The 14,279-nt window shown below is 43.2% G+C and overlaps 1 protein-coding gene across 1 annotated transcript in view; it reads left to right on the top strand.

The window, feature by feature from the left end:
- Positions 1-1,036: 1,036 nt before the first annotated feature.
- Positions 1,037-14,279, top strand: part of LOC105188820 (Sex combs reduced) — a 24,609-nt gene continuing 11,366 nt past the window's right edge. The window contains exons 1-2 of the mRNA XM_025301024.1: positions 1,037-1,975; positions 2,145-4,900. Coding sequence (XP_025156809.1) covers positions 4,084-4,900 — 817 coding nt within the window. The 5' untranslated portion in view covers positions 1,037-1,975; positions 2,145-4,083. The remainder of the gene's footprint in view (positions 1,976-2,144; positions 4,901-14,279) is intronic.

The raw sequence follows: 14,279 nt of genomic DNA, 5'->3' as shown, positions 1-14,279 counted from the left end.
TGCATATAATTTTAACGATAAAAAATTTTTTTAAATCTCTATTCGAGATTAAAATGAAATAATAAAATAAATTTTTCGAAATAAAAAAGAACAAATATTTTTATATCAAAAAATACATCAAGCTAATCTTTCATGACAAAAGAAAGAATCGAAGAATTTATAACCAAATGGAATACAATAAAATAAAATTTTAAAATATAATTTATGAAAATCTTGAAACTAAATAGCGTGCATTTAAAAAATCTGTAAAAAGCATAGAAGGCGCGGGTAAAGTACTAGATTTCGATCTGTAAATAAATAAATTTGAATGTGAAAACAAGAAAATATCTTTATTAATTGATAATTGATAAGATAGCGTTTCGATATAAGACTGAAAATACGATTTAACTTATGCAATTACTACTCGAAAGATTGTAAATTTGCACACTGCCCGTGTAACGAACTAGATACCAAGGCGTGGTTGCTCCGTAATACAAATCATTTATTAGGTTCCAATCGCTGCGGGACAGCTCACACCAGTCATTTAAACTGGCGCGCACAAAAATCCGCTAATATGTCTGCTCCTCACGGTCTTCAAAGAAGAAAAGAATACGAGAATTTGTTAACGCCGCATGGTATTGGACAAACTACTGGAGGTATGTATGATATTTACTTCGCCGTACGTGTATTTCATACGCCTTAGACTCTGCCCGATGAACCCTAACTTACTTATTCCAATATCTCGAGCAACAATTTGGTTATGGACCGACTAACAATTCAGTAATCCATAACTGCCATCACTTAAAGCTAACTAAATTCTAAAGCACATATTATCGCCGACGCATATTCTAAATATTAACGTAATGCATACAGGAATATTAGTTGTACAAATAATATGAACACAATATAACACAACATGGGTATTACGGATACCCGAGTAATACGGCAGCGGTACCCGCCGGGTACCCGGATATTAGCCGCGTATTTCGGGTAGTGAGCGAGTATCTAGGTACCCGGGTACTCAGGTATCATTAACTTTATTAGAATGATGTAGATATAGGACAAACGCGCGGCGAACTCTGAAGTGGTGAATGCTACGGAGATGGTGGGGGTGCTCGCCACGGCGGCATACGTACACAGATGCGACGACTCAAAGTGGAAGAGATAGCCAGTTTCGTCTGAGCGGTGGGGCAGACGATTAGATGGTGGGGAGGAGAAGAGGAAAGGGTAGGACGGCCGAGGGCGGGCGCGCGCCACAATTCAACGGGAACGGCCGCACTCACCACATCTGGCGAGCAACTGCCACACTATCGGCTCTATTCAAAACGCTTATTCTTTTTCTCAAATTACTAAGGCCGCAAATTGAAATGCCACGAGAGCGATCCACGAGCTCGCGAAAGAAGAAAGAACAAAAATGAGAGACTAATAGATGATCAGTGACACGCGCGGATCTAAATTGACGGCTTCACTTTGTGAACGACGGTTCTGTTAGATAAATGTTAAAATTGTACAAAAGACTGCATGTTGCAACAGTAACGGTTTGAAAAGTCAGTGAGAGTAATATAACGAGACGATTTGGAAAGTTGGAAAAATGTGCAACGTAGAAGTAGAAATTTCATGTGAGATCAACGGAAAATACAACTAGCACATGGTTAAAGTGCCAAACAAATTCGGCTTAAAGCAAAGAAACTTGTTTAAAGTCTTATCTGCGACGAGCAAAGAGAGCTCCGCCTCCTCAGCCGTCCCCTCCGCCACATCGCTATCCTGAAGTGCCCCCCGTTTGACCAACTGGCTACTACGTCACACATGCTTCTGCTTGGAGCCGCCAACTCCGAAGCCTCTCCTCTCGGCCGGCTCAGTCGGTTCAGTAAGTTACGAGTTGCGTTCGGGTTCGCCGTACGAGCGATAACGGGGGCGTCAATCAAATCGCGATTGGGAAAGGATTCCACCTCGTGCACACTCTCCTTTCCTCGTCTTTCTCGGCTACAGGCAACAGGTTTGAATTTATGGGACAATAAAGAGTGCGGTGCGTAGTGTGCGTGTCTCTCTCTCTCTCTCTCTCTCTCTCTCTCTCTCTCTCTCTCTCTCTCTCTCTCTCTCTCTCTTTCTCTCTCTCTCTCTCTCTCTCTTTCTTTTTTTCTTTACGCCTTTCTCTCCTGCTCTAGGCTGCTCTTTCTCTCGTCTAGACATCCTGTCCTTTCGTCGCGAGGAGAGGAACGAACAACCGAGACTATCAAACTCTCATAAAACTGTCAGCCGCGACCGCCGGGCTGACTTATGTGCGCCCCTTCTTTAGCCGCGGCTGGAGAACCACACGTTCGCAGGCAAGATCTGTACTTCTCGCGCAACGATCACGATCCCATTACGAATCTTTTAACGAGAGATCAGACGACACACGATCTCCGTGGTCTCGGAGAGAGGAGCCGGTCAAAAGTGAACACGACGACGACGTGCGCTTACGAGCCTTCGCCTCGCGATTCCGCGGTTGCGATATCCCGTCGCGAGTACAGTAAGTCGCACTCCCAAAACGTCTACGTCTTCTCCTCTACCTCCTCGGGTGAAGAAGCGAGACGCTTTCGCGCAAGCTCATAATACCGAGATGAATTGACGAGACGGCGAAATTGACGATAGATGCGGACGATGTTAACGGGCGAGTCGTTTTCGGTCAATCAGTAAGAGAAGCGCAATCACGTTTCCTAGCCGTGTGCCGTACCACACCTTTTCTTTTTCATCTGTCTCTCCACCACGAGGCTACTATACAGTAGGGGGCGCGTGCGCGCGTAACCCCCCTCGCAAAGCGGACGGAAGACTGCTTCTTGGTGACATCGCGGCTAGAAGGCTGCAGAGGAGAACGAGAGAGCGATCGAGATACTTCTCCCCCCCACCAACGGTTTCAGGGCTCCCGAATATCTCTCCATTAGCCCCCCTGATGGTGCTATCCCCTCTCTTTGACCCCTCTCTCGCCCTCTTTCTCTCTCTTGTGTGCACCCCTCTCATCGGTTCCTGTCACGTCGGGTAGCAGCCAGGCAACACCACCACACGACGGGCGCCAGCGGCAGCGGAGACTCGACGGAGACGCAAGAAACGGGGTTGAAGAATCCTACGCCGGCGGAGAGACCAATCAAGGTTTGACGAACGGCGGGGATTGGTCGAGGCGCTCCTCTGACACGCAGAGAGCGCGGGCACGTGACAAGCTACCGCACACACCGGCCCTCCGTTGGATCGTGGCGAGGCCTTCAGTACGATACCAACCACCCTTCGCGCACGCAACAGGAACGGCGAACCGCGCGATACTCCTCACCCTCTGAGTCGCGGTGATACGAGTATGAGTCTCGCTCGTACTCGCCGGGCTTGCTCCGCCGCCGCCGTCGCCGTCGCCGCAGTCGCGATACGAGTCTATTAAAGTGCAACAACAACAACAACAACAACAACAACAACAACAACAACAACCCAAGTGACAACGACAACGTTGAGGCGCAATTAATCATCGCGTGAATAATTTTAATGCGTTCATAACGTGTTACCATCGCATGTTATGTTTTATTGAGGCGGGACTTTATGAGGTCATCTTCAATGGAGCGCCTCGATAAGCCGGTCGTTACGCGCTACTGCACAGTGGGTCCACGCATTCTCTGTAGGTAATCGCGACTCGTGAGGTCGTAAAGAAGCGGAAGACAGTTTTATAGCCCAGGCCCACGTGGCCCTCGTAAACTTGACTCGCAGGTCGGCTCGTACTCAGGCACGACCCGCCTGCCGCCAGCCGTCTGCCTCTCTCTCTATTAGTCCTGGAACCCCTCGTTCATTATCGAATCGTTTAGAGACGTGTTTCGTCCGCGTGTAACAGGTCGTGATACTTGTGAAACGTTCCTCACGGGCAAGGTGAAGCGCTCGCGGCCGCGGAAGTGTCACGCGATTCTCATCGTCGCGAGAAGTCGCGAAGGCACGATGACGCGATTCTATACTTAATGACGGCGCTCGTTGTTTCATCGTCTCGGCCAATCGAGACCGCAACGCAGTTGGTGTTTTCGTGAATGACGGCACGTGCAGACGTGTAAAGAGATCGGTACAGTGAGAGATCGACGACGGGTGAGAGGTACGTGAAGAATGAGTTCCTATCAGTTCGTCAACTCGCTCGCATCATGCTACGCGGGTCAACAGCCACAACAACAGCCGAGACCGACTCCGAATTCGCCTGGCGAACCGATGCAGGCAGCATCGCCGGCCGGTGGAGACTATTACAATCCGAACGCGGCGTCTACCAGTTATCCCGCGCCCTGTTACTCACCTCAGCAACATTATCCGCAGCATCCTTATGCTACCCCGGCATCCGGTATGCAACACACAGCACCAACAGGGATGATAGACTATACTCAACTGCAACCGCAGCCCCGACTCAACGCGACAGCAACATCACAGCAGCACAGTATCCACGCTCAGCAGTCGCAGCACCATCAGCAACCACATCATCCTCAGCAACAACTTCACGCGGATCCGACGACACCCCTTCTGCAAGGCGGCTCGGCACCGTCAGCACCGTCAACGTCCAGCTGCAAGTATGCTGATTCGACGTCGTCCACTAGCGTGGCGTCTCCTCAAGATCTGACCACATCCACCTCGAGAAACAGTCCGACGCCCTTGGTGGCACCCGGAACGAGTAAAGCCGGATCAGGATTGACTTCGCCGCCTGGTAGCTCGTCAAGGTCGTCCGTGGCTGCTTCCGCTGCTTCGCCCCCCAGTGGTAGTTCGAGAGGTGTCGGCGAGGGAAATTCGACGTTGACCACGGCGTCTTCTGCCTCGTCACCCGCTTCCTCTACGTCCAGCACCTCCAGCACGGGTAACAACTCGTCCAACAAAGGGAACGCCTCCGGTAGTAACCCGCCTCAAATATACCCGTGGATGAAGAGAGTTCACATTGGTCAGAGTAAGTCGCTCATCTGCTATATACCTTTTTAATCCTATTGTTATTGCAAATGGCAAGATATTTTTGATGAAATATGCTTCGCATTTTCTCTTTTGGTTCTTCGAAGATTAAGAAACCCGCTTTTGATCTCTCTCACTGATAGGAAGATCCCATGAATGTTGGTAGGGTTATCCAGACAGATTTTTTGTTAAGCTACACGCAATATATATTTAATTATTTAATTCCATATAGCTTGATATGCTTATGCTATTAAATCTTATCGATATCAAAAATTTCGCACTTTTTAATTTTCTGTAACTTTCAAGCAAGCTTGGTATATGATTTGTAAGAGTTTGGACGCGCTAATATATTAATCGCATAAAATTATCCTTATAACATTTAGCATATCATTTGTACATACAACGGAATAAGAATACTAAATCATAGTTGAAATATACGATTATCTATTGCAAATTTAACTAATTTTAATAATGTAAATCTCCCTTTTTCTCTCCTCTCATATATCATATCGCACATTTTAACGGTATATTGATAAACGGGAATACGTAAGTCCTGACATTCGAAATGTGTCATTGGAAAGAAAATATTTATTTGTACATAGATATTCAATCTTGAAATATTATAGTTAAAATTCAGCGACGTTAATTTGCGTCACGCACATCTTTGTTTAATATAACTTTTACGCAAAAAGCTTAGGAAAAATTAGGAAGGATACATTGAGCTATAAATAAGTCGCGTAGTCATAGTAAGTATACAATGTCTAAAATCAGACGTTGTATAAGAGTAGCTGGAAACAATCAATAAACTGTATTATCTGACGGTGAGAAATAGAGAGAGAGAGAGAGAGAGAGAGAGAGAGAGAGAGAGAGAGAGAGAGAGAGAGAGAGAGAGAGAGAGAGAGAGAGAAAGAGAGAAAGAGAGAGAGAGAGAAAGAGAGAGAAGGAAGAGGAGGAGGAGGAGAAGATGCCAAGTGTATAAAATTCAAAATTATAATATAAATTTCTTCATGTTAGTAACTTTGCTACAATGCTGCAAAAAATTTTTTACTTTCAATCTTTTAATGTTTTAATCTTAATATTATACACATATATAATACCATTGTTGTACAGTATATTTATGTAATGTATATTTACATCAATATAAACAGATGTAGAAACCATCATGCATTCCGAGGTAAATGTTAATAAAACAGTCAAGCAGAATATGAATCAGCAATGATCAAGCGCGCAGTAACATCATTCTTCTTGAGCAAAAGGAGCAAAAGAAAAGAACAAAACGAGAAACAAGGAAACAAAGACCATACGGTTAATAACACTTCGGTCGGGTAAACGGCGATTATATAAAAGACGATATCTCGAGTAAACTCGCTCAATAAGGAAAACCGCCGGCACAAAGCGTCACGATCCGTGTCCCTATCAGAGATCGGCCGCGTCTACGCGGAAACGAAAGCCCCGCGATTCGAGAACCGTCGAAAAGTAGTGTGGGGGTGCGGCCAGAATAGGTAACAGTAATTCAGCAGAGGCCAAGACTGGATCCACCTGCCCCCGCGGTTCAAAGAAGATAAGACAGCGAGCGCTGGTCATGCTCACATTAGTCGCCCCGTGTGATTTACTGCGCGGCCAGTATGATTCAGTCAGCGGGGAATTTGACGAAGAATTAATGGTATTATGATATCGTGTGTAACTCTATGTATGTGCGCCCGGGCCATAAATCAGGCTGCATTGTAAGGCGCGGGGGGTTGCCCTCTCTTTCGCTCTCCAGTTCTCTCGGCTTAGCTCGAACGAAGGTCTCAGACCGTCCGGCTCGGCCCCCAAACGGGATACGCGCAGCTAAAGTCTTTCTTGTACATGTTTCGGCTTCCTCTCTCGATGCCTCGCATCATGCCTGCCTGGCTAATGTAGCATCCTTTCACCTCGGCTCGCATCTTGCGTGTGACTATTTCGCGTACGCTCCGTTTGCGCGAGAAGCAAGAATGGGTCTACGCGCCGTCCGATAGTGATTATGGTGCCCGGCCTTAAAATAAGGGACTTACTCGTCACGTACGTATGTGACATCACACGGTGGCCCTCAAACCCTCGTTCGTAAAATCGGTAGTACAGCATCGTTTATAGTCATAAGCGATACTTCTATGAGCTTGTGGCTGTGAGCGATACTGCGAATGGATATTTGCGGGAGATTTCACCAACAGCGATGCGAGACTTCGATATCGTTATTATTTTATTACATTAACGCTCTGTAATCATGTCGATGATTAAGCGAATCAACGATTGTTCTTATAAATTCGAACAATAAGTGCTACCGAAATTCCACGAAAATCATTCCGCCGAAGCAAAGCTGCATTGGACTAACAGGTCACTTAGAAATGAAAATAGACAACCCATACTCACATTGAGAGAAAAATAATTGATTTACAAAAGATCATGTTCGCCAACATGAGACATTTTGTTTACCAGCCGGCGCTGACGCTTTTGAAAATTGATTTCGATGCTAAACTGTTGGAGCGGTGGATTTGAGCAAACAAACCATTTATTAAGATCTTAAAGAACGAAGAGGAGTGTTCGCTTTGTGCTCAAAATAACATATCGCGTAAGTTCCACGCTTCGCTTTGATGAGAATGAACTATCATTTCAATAAGTTATTCAAGTATGATGGATAGTAAATGAAATTATTATCAACGTATTTATTATATTAGGAGTCTGCAATATTATAATTCGTCGAATTGTCAATGACTATGTAAGAGATAATTTTTAGGAGCGAAAGCAAATAGTTATCTGAAAGGTAGCGAAAAGTAGCGGATAACGACGGCAGATACTTTGATTGAACAGAACAAGTACCGTTCTGTTACTATTAATAAAAGAAATATGGCTAAAAATTCGACGAACTATCGCAAGCTTCTGATACTATTTTACAATATTCTATAAAATTCTTTGTCGAATATAGCGTATTTTAATACGTGCGTTTTATAAGTAGTAATATAACTATTTCGTAAAAAATTGCTGCCATCAGGAAGAGTCAGGTGAACAAGTGGAAAATAATTGGTTTTATCATATTACTGATCATTCTACTATAAAATGGCAAATATGAAAAATAACTGATATAAAAGATGCTTAAAATAAGATCATAGGTTCCTCTTAATTCACATCAATAGCAAAAAAAGTAATTTGTACTTGTAACTTACGATTCCTCTCAATTTTTGAGTATCTACCGATTGCATTCTCACGACATTTTTAACTAATATGAAAGTTCTTGTATCTTCTTTCTTTCCCGCCGCTCTCATTTATGCCGTCTTAAAACGTGCAAAAACCTTAAAACCTCGCAATATGCTCTTACTGCCGAGAAAATTATGGTGTCTCATGTGGATTATCCTTGAAATAAATGTTGAATCAAAATTCAGGATAAGTAGCTATCATCGATGAACAACGAACGCGAATAAACATGCAATTGGCGTGTGAAATGAACAGTTCGGCGATGTTTCATTTCCGTAATATCGACCTGTGAGCATGCGAGTGGTCTATAGTCCCCATTTAGGTAAGCAGAAGGTCGTTTTCGTCATGGAGTCTATAATTAAGCGTCGATTATTCCGCCGTAAATAAGGATGTGCAAAGTGCCGCGAGGAAAGGCACATTTCTGTGCCCCGATTAACGACGAGGCCGGCTACCAACATGATTCTCGATATACGAACCCCTTTCAGAATAGTTCCCGCACGCTGAAAGACGTAGAGACAGAGTCGAAGGTGCGGAACTGGATTTTGCTTAATGCCTTTCACACATTTAATCACGTCATAAATATGCGATTTGGTTGGCGTGAATCTCTTTTTGTCGAGAGGCACACAAGTGATTCGAACAAACTGCGACATCGTGTTGAGGTTGTTTTTTTTTTTATCACCGTCCCATTACGCTATCTTGTTATAGCTGTACGTATACGCGCAGCTTCATGTAGAATCTATATCGGTGATGAGGAAATAAGAAAAGCCCTCGTCCAAATCCAAATCGTGTTGTACGTTAAACGTACAACACGATTTGGATTTTGGTTTCGTGCGGATTAAACAAGTCTAACACTTCAAACAAACACGTGTGCATATACATGCGTACAATTACGATGAACTAAACAGGCGAAGGAGATACGAGGACGCGCGGCAAAGAACTGGTTTTACTAACCACATAGCATACTGCATTTTTCTACGTCGATTAAAATCTTTTTATTACGAAACATTTAATCAATCTGCGCCATCTGCATGGCTGTTTCAAGAACATTAGGATTGGCGAGATGTAAAATTTTTTTGTTAACGTTCAAAAATAATTTTAACCGGCACATTCTTTGCTTGACAAAATTCACACTCGGTGTGTTATTCTTCAGGTTTCAAAAATACGCTGATATGTAAAATCAGAGTCAACTAAACAGCAGAATAAAAAGAAATATTAAGGATCAACCGTGAAAATTGAGATATAGTCATTGCTTAATAAATTTAATGCTGTGACATGTTACATGATCAAAATAATTATTACGTTATTAAAATAATGACGAGAAAAATAATGGTAGCTATATTAAAAATTAGTGTCGTTTATATTTCATGATGGCAATCGTTGTATGCGACGATATATCAACACGTAATAATAATAATAATAATAATAATAATAATAAATCTTAAATCAGCAATAACTCATATTCCTCCTGTCACCATTGCTTCAAAAGTCACAATTATTACGACACGTGTGGTCGATTAATGCTGAACATACCGCGCGAAGAGAAAAGATTATCACCGTGGCGCGCAGTTTGCGTATAACCGCGGGAAGAGTGTGAATCACTTATTAGAACATAAATTCTCATTGCAAGCGCCTAGTGCAAACGCGGGATGAGCCGATGGGGTAATGGATGTGTGCTGGGGGCGAAGTGGGCCGCCTGTTGCTGCGTGGCCCGGTCGCCACGGGGATCCTTGATCCTTATGCTTCTGCAGTCGCTTTTGGCCGACGAACCCTCCCTGAGGAGGATTGCCTCTTCTGGAAATTTACGAGCCAACGCTGAATGGTCTAGCTAGCAAGGGCAATGTCGCGAGTACACACATTCCGCGGCTTTGTCGCAACACGTGAATCGAAAAAACGCCCTGCAAAGATAATCGCGAGTATTTTGCTTCCCTTCGTCGTACATCATGAGATTCTTCCGGGAATCTTTGCTTTCCCCTCCCCTCTCCGGGAAGTCGCGCCATCTAACGTTGACTGTGTCCATAAGGAAATTTTCGCTAGAAAGGAAGGGATTCAATGATTTGAATATTTATCGATATTTAGAAAAATATTTTATGTCGATGACAGAAGCACCGAATTACCGAAAAGTTCGAGCGCGGCGATTTGACCCATTGTTATAATCAGCCCGTTTTTGCTCAGGAACAATTTGTTCCTAAACGTTGAACTAACAGAATGGCTGGTACGTTTATTGAATTAATATAAATTACTGTATTTCTGTGTATTTTCCATGCATTGTTAATATATTATAATAATATCATAATGATCTTGGAATTTTTACAGCAACTAACGATTATTAATGCACAATTATTAACAATGTTCGTCTCACAGCGGGCGATTATTACCGTGCTAATGCAAGAATCGTGAGAGAAGCGTCATCGTCTGTCGCGACAAGTAGATTTAGAAGATACACAAGTCTCATGCAGCATACCCGGCGTGTAATAGTCGCGCATAGAACTCTCAGCCGTGCCAGTGATAAATAAATCACGCGAGATCAACGGTTCTGTGCACTTACATCATCCTTTTAAAATGTACAGCCTAATGTGCTCTCTGATGTAATCGAACTCTCGACCGTTTTGCTTCGTTCGTCGTGAAACTAACTCTGAAAATATATCTCACAAATTCTAAATAAATATTCGCCGCGCGCGTTCGCTGTTCTTTTATTAAGATACTAAATCCTCATGAATAACATAAATTATTGAATTTAAATAAAAAACGTATCGATCATTTATATTTAAATTTCCCCATCAAAGTACTCGCTTTGTATACTGTAGTTTCTTACAAATTTTACATGTCTTAAATTATTCTTTTATGTGTGAATACTTGTAACATTGATCCTGTACCTTCCGTTGAGATCAACCCCTTCCAACTCAACAATGGAAGTGCAATCTAATCGTTACATTCATATTAAATTGTTGAATATATAAAATATCGTATATATAATTCATAATATATTTATATATTTTTAATCCGACAAAATGATATGGATTATAAGGTTTATGTGTTGAAGCAATAAGCAACGCAGAAAGGTTAATAACGCTAGCTGGTGAATTAATGTTCCTCGGCAACATATCAGAGTCATGTATTGTGTATGCAGCAGAAATGAGATGAATAATTATCAATTGTGAGTTCTTCAAAATACCATTGACACTTTTGAAGTGTTTAATGTAATCACGTAATAATCATGTCAATTGATACAAACAAAATGTACACGTTTTATGATCGTGATCTCATTAGCAAGTGAAATCTGGCCCTTCTAATTGGGGAAGCGTCATTACATCGATAAATATGTAAATCGAAAGAACTTCCAATTCTTAATTATGCAAATGCTTTGCGATACCGAACGACATGTATTGGAGACTTAAAAGTGAAGTTTGTAAATTTAACTCGTAGCACGTTCTTCGTAATTAATCGCTTAGCACAGCGCCGTAATTATGCAACAGTCACGATGCGTAATACGATAGACATAAATGTACGTATCAGTTGAAAGAGCTATAAATATACGGTGAGAATAAGCCTGACTTTATTGACGTTGCTGTGATATTCAACTTTATGATCGACGACGTAAACGTGCTGATGAATGTGTGATGAGAATATAAACCGGAGTCTTTCACGCTTTGGCTTTAATAATTCTACTGACACTTCAATTCCCGTAAAGATATAAGCGCGCATTTTGTTATGGCAAGTGTTTCCCATGAAATCACCGCACGGCACGGCACACAACTTCACTTTTTGCTTGCGGAGCAAAACTATTTCGGTCTGACTCGGTTCGACTCATCGAAAGCATCTCATCACGGACAAAAAAGATCTTCCAAAAATGTGCCTTATAAAAGAAACATATAAAAGGTGTAATTTCCCCTATCGACATTCCCGACCTCGCTCATTATTATTACAAATGATTATTGCTGTTACACACACATTTAATCTTGCAGTGAAATTTTAGATGTAAATACAAATAGTTTATTTTGTTTTACTCGCGTGTGAACATTGTTCCCATCGCTACTAATATCCCTGAAAAATATTCTACGCTAAATTTGACGAAGAATATAATATTTTTTAATGACACTATATTGTCAATACATCGTCGATGTGACGATAAGTTTAGTAATATTTGCTTGTTGCTCAGTGATATCGCTCATTGCTTAGTGATATGACGATGCTCTTTTTACTATAAAGCTATGAGAAAATCAAGATCCCTCAAACAGCAATAGCTTCATTCCTAATGCTCCGGTTGATGCTCAGAGCGAAGCGTGTTCGGGTGGCGTAGAGGCCGTGCTACGTACACCCTAGCGACTTGAGACCATAAATAAATGCTTGCGCGAGGCTTACGTACTAGGCACGAGGCGTTCTGAGAGTCTGCGGTACCACCCGTATGGGGTAACCAGGAGGAACGCCATGGACGATCAAAACGGACAGCCTCCTAAGAGGAGCAACCTAACCTGGAACATAGATACTGCATGATTCATAGAGGACGCGGTGTAGAGCCCGGAAAGGGACACGCGCTTCCGATGAGATTTATCCACTCACTACAACCAATGCCACGCGAAATAGAGAACAAATGGCGCTTGTCACAGTTGTCGATGGTCTAGAACGGATTTTAAGGTAGATATCTTTTGTGAATCAGTTATTGTGCCGAGTATAATAACCCACTGTACATGAACTTTTTGAAGGATGAAGAATTATACGTGCACTAATTTTAAAACACAGTCTACTCGTGTTCGCCATTTTCGCATTAATTTGCACACGTCTCGTGGTACGAAATAGAGAGGCTTACTACGTCATCACGGGGGAGACGTATCGCTGAGTCATCAGCCTGTCATGTGACAATTATACGTTTGTATTTTTTTTGTAAAAATATCGGGTCTTGTGACGGAAATAAATTTACTCGCAATAAAAAACTGATACGCACGTGATGTACACCAGACGTCGCTACCTTAACACTTATTTGTTATTATTGTTGTTGTTGTTCTTGCAATTGCTGTTATCAACAAAAATTTGTTCAACGCTCCGGGATAGATTTCTTCCAGCAAAAGAAGCGATTGAATCGCAATTTTGTTAAACTTTCCGCCCTATGCCCATTTTACGCACGTGTAAGACTGAGAATTGCACGAACAATCTCAGTTATAACTCTAGTTATAATGTTAAGGCATATATATGACGCCCGGTGTACACGCGTTCACGGATATATATGCGCTTGTGTTTCTTTTTTTCGACCTTAGGCAGCTCGCATCACCGCGACGCAGTGTACTCAGACACATAGAGAGTCGCAGCTGACTGTATTGTTCCCGCTGAAGGTAAGTCATTAATTTTCCCAGCAGCGGGAACGTTCCACGCGAACCAATACGCGCGCATCCTATACACACATCCACGCCTGCTCGTACACCCATACGAATATTTATGAAACGCCGATGCTGATTTCGCACGGCAATAACGATATGCACAAGGCGTATGATTATTATCAATTAACGGCTCAAAAGTCCACACACGGGCTAACTCGCGTTCAGCTCGCGGTGGGTTGTCGAGGCTCAGATAAACCGAATGTCGATTTTAATCCATGTTGATCCTTCATGCTCAAGCTCTGATGCGGATGCCGATTGTCCCTTGAAATTCTCCGCGATTAACACCGAGCGAAGTGACGCCTTAGTAACGCTAGACTCACGTCTAGATTCCAAGGAATCCACTCTCGGTGTCGTCTCCCTTATCGATTGTTGGAGCGCGTATTAGCATAGCGGGGAGATGCGATAATGTTCGAGAGATATCGCCCGGAATTAAACAAAAATACCGACGTCCGTCCAAATGATATGCGTGTGCGTATCTCTGAGAGGAAGATAATGCATTCGAAGGTTGTCGGTAGGTTTGAGTCGCGTGTGTCGGTCGCGGTGGTCGGACCGTCGCCTGATGGATGGAGACGCGTAGCTTCTATTCCCATTCTTCCTTCCTTCGGAGACCCGGGGTCCATCGTCCTTCCCCCACATACACATACGCGCGCGCCTCGCCGCGTCCTTCCCCTCGCGATCTTGCGTCTTGCGCGCCTCTCTTTCATTTGTTTGTATAAAAGTAAGTCCCTTCGGGACGACAGTTTCTTGCGCGCATATAAGCTGTACACACACGCGCACGAGCGAGCGAGCGCTCGGCACGGATTC

This window comes from Harpegnathos saltator, unplaced genomic scaffold (assembly GCF_003227715.2).
Source record: "Harpegnathos saltator strain DR-91 unplaced genomic scaffold, Hsal_v8.6 scaffold4, whole genome shotgun sequence".
Lineage (NCBI taxonomy): Eukaryota > Metazoa > Arthropoda > Insecta > Hymenoptera > Formicidae > Harpegnathos > Harpegnathos saltator.
Note: the sequence above shows the minus strand (reverse complement) of the source record. Positions and strands in the feature narration are given on the sequence as shown.